The following is a 5,935-nucleotide window of genomic DNA, read 5'->3' as shown; positions in this document are numbered from 1 at the left end:
AATATAAAAGTAATTTCTATTTTTCGGCTAATTTACGTTTATATTTGTGTCGACTATATTATTGTAAATCCAAAATAATATATTATTATTTTACATAAATTATATATTTTTTATTATAAACATAAGAAGCTACTTATTTATTCTATTTTACTAAACCTATCTATGGGCCGTGTTGGTCCAGAGGAAGGCGAAAACCCCCTGTGAGGAATCGGCCAATTATCCTCATATCAGGGGGGAAAATTCCTTCCTGACCCCAAATAAAGTATGGCGGTCAGAATAAATCCCAGGATCAAGGGCTGATAATGAACCGATGAAATTAAAGTAAAAAAATGTGTTGTATTATTTTTTTCCTACTAATCTGGTAGCATGTTTGGACTAATTTATGTCTATATTTGGTTAGGAAACATTTTTTTCAACTAATAATATTTTATTTTGTATCTTTTTTATACTCTAAAAGTGTGCACTTACTTATTAACCTATGACACTAAATATATGTATCGGCCGTGTTGATCCAGAGGAAGGCGAAAACCCCCTGTGAGGAATCGGCCAATTATCCTCATATCAGGGGGGAAAATTCCTTCCTGACCCCAAATATGGCGATCAGAATGAATCCCAGGATCAAAGGCTGATACCTAACCTGTGTAATGTACCTAACCTGTGTAATATACCTGTCATGTAAAATAATATATATGTTTCTTTACTTGGACTAATTATTATCTATAGGAACTATTTTTTCTTTTAAAGTAAGAATATTTTATTTTATTATAACTTTTTTTGTGCTACTAGTGTGTGATTCTACTTATTAATCTATTATACTGAACCTATTTAAGGCCGTGTAGATCCAGAGGAAGGCGAAAACCCCCTATGAGGAATGGGCCAATTGTCCTCATATTAGGGGGAAAAATTCCTTCCTGACCCCAAATATGGCGATCAGATTAAATCTCAGGATCAGAAGCCGATCTATGTCCTACATCTATGTGCTGATATGTACTGTGTGCTATGTGTGTGCCTGTAGTGATGATGTAGTGTGGGGACCTGCACTGACCATGTTGTGTGGGTGATGTGTGATGGGTGCGATACTTACCAGGCCTGTGCTAAGGTGAGTTCAGGGATAATGGCCGCTCCTTACATGCTGCTGCTCAGCGGCCCCAGGACTGAAAGGTGCGTCTATTGTTCCTGAACTCACCAGATGGAAACTTAGCACAGGCCGCTCCTGGGGTAGAAGATCTTTGGGCTGGAGGGATGTTAGATGCCAGCCCAGGAGGTCAAGGGTCTGGGGCAGCAATGGCAGTGGTCCGGCATGAAGATGGTATAGAGAGAGATGATGTTGAAGGGCAGCCGAGGTGACGTACAGCAGCAGAGACGTGAGGCACGGGTCAGGAGGCATGAAGTTCTGGGCAGTTGGCACGGGCTCATCCTGCAAGACATAAGAGGAAGACAGGAAATCTTCTATCTACCGGATCTTATGTTATATTAGGGGAATGGTCTTTATAATGAACCATTCTGCTATATAACATCAGATACAATGTACTGACATAATAGGTGTCCTGTGTGTACATCGGTCACTCACCAGATGGTCATGAATTCTTTCACAGTCCAGATCTTTTCATCCACCTAAGAAAAATAGAAACATAAAGTCACTGTCAGAAAAAGTGAAAAAAGGTAAGATGGATGATGATGATTATCACAATGGGAGAACAGCACCTGATGAGTGTTATCCCCAGAGGAGGAGACACTTACCGGGTCCAGCTTGGTGACACGTACGTAAATCCGGCCACGGGGTGAAGGACTGTGTGCTCCGGCCACTGCAGATGGTGGTTCTCCCGAACTGGCCTGAATGGTGTAAATGGTGGCTCTACTCTCCTTTCCTCCAGATCCTCCCAGCCGATGGTGGTAAAGAATGGATGCTCTCGGATGTTCCCGCTCACACCCAGGCGTGTCTGAGGGTCTTTGCGCAGCAGCTTCTTGATGAGATGTTTTACATCAGCATCAAGCCAAGTTGGAAATTTTGGCTTCTCGTTGATGATGGATTTGAAAGCCATTTGCTTGATGGGGCCGTTGTAAAATGGATATCGCCCTGCTGCCATCCTGGACACCACAATCCCCAGGCTCCACCAGTCCACTGCTGCGCCGTACCATTTTCTACGATGCACCTCAGGGGCCATGTAATGGAAAGTGCCCGTCACTCCAGAGATGTTTTTGGAGGAGGAGACGCCATCTTGGGCAAGCCCAAGGTCGATGATACGGATGTGGCCATCTGCATCCAACATGATGTTATCCGGCTTTATGTCACTGCAATGAAAGAAGAAAACAAAATAAGAAATCTGTCCAGTGATCCAAGAGATGGAAAATGGGTCACTACAAAATACGGCAGAATAGGCGGCAGGACACCAGGGAAGCCGGGGGCCATATCTACAGCTTGTAAAGGGGACAGAGAGAAGGAGGAAAGTTCTGCTTACCGGTGGACGATGTTGTGTCCGTGGAGGAACTGGAGGCCACTTACCATCTCTGCTGTGTAGAATCTGATGGAGAGAACAGAGTGCAGAATCAATGTCATGAAATCCTTCTCTGGCAATCCCCAAATACCATGGCACCCCACCTCCTGCTTCCAGCACCCTAAATATATGCCCTGCCAGTGCTCCCCTAGCTGCACCCCAACCTCAGTTTTTTTCCCTTTCTCTTAGTTCTCTTTTAGGTACATTCTCTGCTTTTTCACCTCACATTGCCGATGTTCAGGCAGCCGCACATCCTGATCAAATCCTCCAGAATGCCACCGGACAGGTACTCCATGATGAAATATGCCCTGTGCTGAGACTGGTGTGCGGCATAGAGGTGGCACAGGAATGGGCAGTGTCTGGCCGCCAGGAGTATCCGCTGCTCTCTCAAGATGGTGTCCTTGTTGTCCCTTTTGGTGGTCATTTTGACGGCCACGTTGATGTTACTGCCGGGACAGATGCCAGGACCACCTGAAAAACACAAATGGAGAATACTTAGAAGGTGTCTGCAGGGGTGGAAGGATCTGGATTTTATAGTCCACAAGGCGCATGAGAAAACTGAGTGATCGCTCAGTCTGCTAGTGACCAGGACCATATAGAGGAGCAGATCTATCTATCAGAACAATGCACTGCCTGCTCCATGGATGGGCTATGGAGAGGTCTTGATAAATATTCGTCATTTTAATATTTAGTTCATAAAACAATAATACACATGAAAATATTCAACTTTGTAATACATTTTATCAGCCAAATCGGCTTCTTTCTCTGCCAGGACTGATTTTTTATTTTAAAAATTCTATGTACCTGGGTAAACTCTGTATTTAGTGAAGACAGATTGTTACATTACTGAGGGGAGATGACAGTTGGTGCTGATAATATTCTATGTAGAAAGGAGGGGGGAGGAGGAGGGAGGAGTTTTACATTTAGCCCCTCCTCTCCACTACATAGAATATTATCGGCACCAACTGTCATCTCCTCTCAGTAATGTAACAATCTGTCTTCACTAAATACAGAGTTTACCCAGAAATTGAGAATATAGAATATGAAAAATCAGTCTTGGTGGAGAAAGAAGATTTATCTGATTAGAATTATTACAAAGCTGCTTATTTTCATGTTTGCTATTGATTTATGAAATAAAAATTAAAATGACGATGACTTTTTAAAGGATTAAAGTAAGCATTAGTAGAGGCATTGAGTTGGCATTAGTATGGTCCAAATATAATTGATTATCTAGATTTAATAAAAACACAGAGACAAATGTATGTACAATATGGCAGCCTGATAGGAGAGAAAAACAATGTCCCCTGCCCTCTACAGCTGTGACCCCTGAGATGAACCCTCCAGTATAGAAGAATACCAGGTTATAGCAGCACTAGCCCTAACTATGGTGATGTCTTATACCTCATCTCACAGAAGGACACTACAATGAGCAATAACAAAGCAAGACATGGCTGATAACAGAGAACAATACATGGGGATATATGAAAAACTCAGATTTCAAATAAATAACAAATATGTAGGCCTTACTTTGCCGAAGGCGCCTCTACCTAGGACCTGGTGGATGTTGAAGTGGCTGATGTTAAGCCTGGCATAGGGGCCGGATGATCCAGGGTCTCCGCTGCATCCAGTTGTTGGCTCCTCCAATCCGCTGTTGTCTCGTCTCCTTTTCTTCTTTAATCCGGTCACGCTGTCCTCTTCCCTCTTCCTCTTCTCCTCGCGCCACTTCTCCTCGCTCCTCTTCTCGCTCTCTTCTCCTCATCCAGTAGTCGCCATTCTCCGTAATCTCTTCCCGCCTGTAGACCTCGGTCCAATCACTTCAGCCGACAGTTGAAAGTAAACGGCAGTTGGTCGTGTGCAGGTGACCAGAGGTCAGAGGTGACGGAACCCTCAGGTGGCTCCTGCCAGGCAGCGGCTCCTGGCCCTGCTCTGCCCTATACACTGTGATGTGGGCATCATGGGTGACAGTTTAGAGTCCAGAGGAACGGCAGAGAACTTCATGGCGACTACCAGTGGTTTATTTATTAGATTATTAATCCCTCTATGTGTTTCATCATCGTTCCATTTTATAACTTACATTATTTTTGTATTGTAAAGTTAATATTTTTATTAGTTTTTCTATGTTTCTTATCACATATTTCCTCCATGTCCCATTTCCCTTTAACATTTCTCCCAAGAGTCTATTCCACCAAAGTGGTGCACACCTATTACCCCCAGTGCCACCCAGCCGGCTCTACTGCACCTCATGGACAGAATACACGGAGCTGTAAACTCTTCCTGAGCTTTTATATTCTCTGTATAACCAACACTTCCTACCAATTATTACCTCTTACCAGGAATATGGTGATATTGGGGCAGTATATAATAAAGCCATCAGTGCTATATATAATACAGGTTGTACCGTTCCCAATAACCCATCACATGTGATTTACAGTAATCCCACCACAACCCATGGGAAGGACGGGTCACTGCTGCTCATCTCTGGGGTCACCGAAATCTTCTTCTTCCTCTTTATAATATCGCTTTATCTACATGTAACACAAAGAAAACAATTAAAACCCCCATAAATGAAAATGACCCTGTTATTACGGCTTCTTTGTGCTATTGTGTCACAGTCACAGGCAGTGAATACACCGTACCATTTACTGCTGCAGTCAGCGATTAGTTATATACTGGCGGATTGTCACCGTTATTGTAATGCAGGTCCTGTCGCCCTAAACCTATAAACATTAATCCCCCAACATGTTTCGCCCGCTCTCAGGCATCATCAGGAGAATGGGGATTAAAGGAGTAAGATGTCACCGCTCACTCCCATATTATTTGTGGTGCAGACGACTTATGACGTCACATCCACACAGACATGTGAAGACATAGCACAGGGGTCAGGAACCTTTTTGGCTAAGAGAGCCGTAAACGCCACATATTTTGAAATATAATTCCGCGAGAGCCGTACGTGCTTGCAGACGGCGCGGCTATGCAGGGAGTTATGGGAAATGTAGTCCATGCTCCCTGCCGCTTACCACTGCCGCCAATGCTTATCAGTCCATCAAAGAACTACCAATATCAGCGTGCACCGCGGCCTGATGGAGCGCGGTGCATGCATCCTTCCCAGGGGCGTAGCTAGAGCTTTTGCCGCCCGGGGCTGTTCCCGAGTTTGGCGCCCCCCCCAGAACGTATGCGATTTTCACACTTAGTCATGTACCGACGAGCTCCTCTCCCTTAAGCTCCCAATGTTCAGTGAAAAACTGAGAGAAGCAGAAGAGAAGCTCGTTGTCACAGGACCATGAGTATGAAAATCGCATATGAGTGAAGTTTCCATGTGTCGACGACTGGAACCTGCAGAGCTGAATCCTGACATCGCACGCTTCTGAATTCTCACAACGCATGCACTGCACACTTTTAGGATTCTCCCTTGCCGGTGGACAGTCATGTCAGCACAAGCA

General features: G+C 44.4%; 1 protein-coding gene across 2 annotated transcripts; it reads right to left on the bottom strand.

The window, feature by feature from the left end:
- Positions 1-706: 706 nt before the first annotated feature.
- On the bottom strand, positions 707-2,758 carry LOC143793765 (protein kinase C delta type-like). Of its 2 annotated transcripts, XM_077280760.1 has the most exons (5): positions 2,717-2,758; positions 2,460-2,522; positions 1,741-2,292; positions 1,571-1,614; positions 707-1,417 (listed from the first exon to the last, which is right to left on the bottom strand). In XM_077280760.1, the coding sequence occupies exons 1-4, from the start codon at positions 2,746-2,748 to the stop codon at positions 1,590-1,592; spliced, it is 672 nt and encodes a 223-aa protein (XP_077136875.1). In that variant the 5' UTR covers positions 2,749-2,758; the 3' UTR covers positions 707-1,417; positions 1,571-1,589. The 2 variants fall into 2 exon arrangements, with proteins under 2 accessions (XP_077136875.1, XP_077136874.1); XM_077280759.1 differs by lacking the exon at positions 2,717-2,758 and having other exon boundaries at positions 2,460-2,651.
- Between the last annotated feature and the right edge of the window lie 3,177 nt (positions 2,759-5,935).

Source organism: Ranitomeya variabilis, chromosome 1 (assembly GCF_051348905.1).
Source record: "Ranitomeya variabilis isolate aRanVar5 chromosome 1, aRanVar5.hap1, whole genome shotgun sequence".
Taxonomy (NCBI): Eukaryota; Metazoa; Chordata; class Amphibia; order Anura; family Dendrobatidae; genus Ranitomeya; species Ranitomeya variabilis.
Note: the sequence above shows the minus strand (reverse complement) of the source record. Positions and strands in the feature narration are given on the sequence as shown.

Bases quoted from the DNA above. Each gene is read 5' to 3' on its own strand.
- LOC143793765 (XM_077280759.1), bottom strand. From the start codon at position 2,557: ATGACATTGATTCTGCACTCTGTTCTCTCCATCAGATTCTACACAGCA. The intron at 2,293-2,459 runs GTAAGCAGAACT...CTTTCATTGCAG, and splicing joins GGACACAACATCGTCCACCG to TGACATAAAGCCGGATAACA. The intron at 1,615-1,740 runs GTAAGTGTCTCC...TATTTTTCTTAG, and splicing joins GTGTCACCAAGCTGGACCCG to GTGGATGAAAAGATCTGGAC.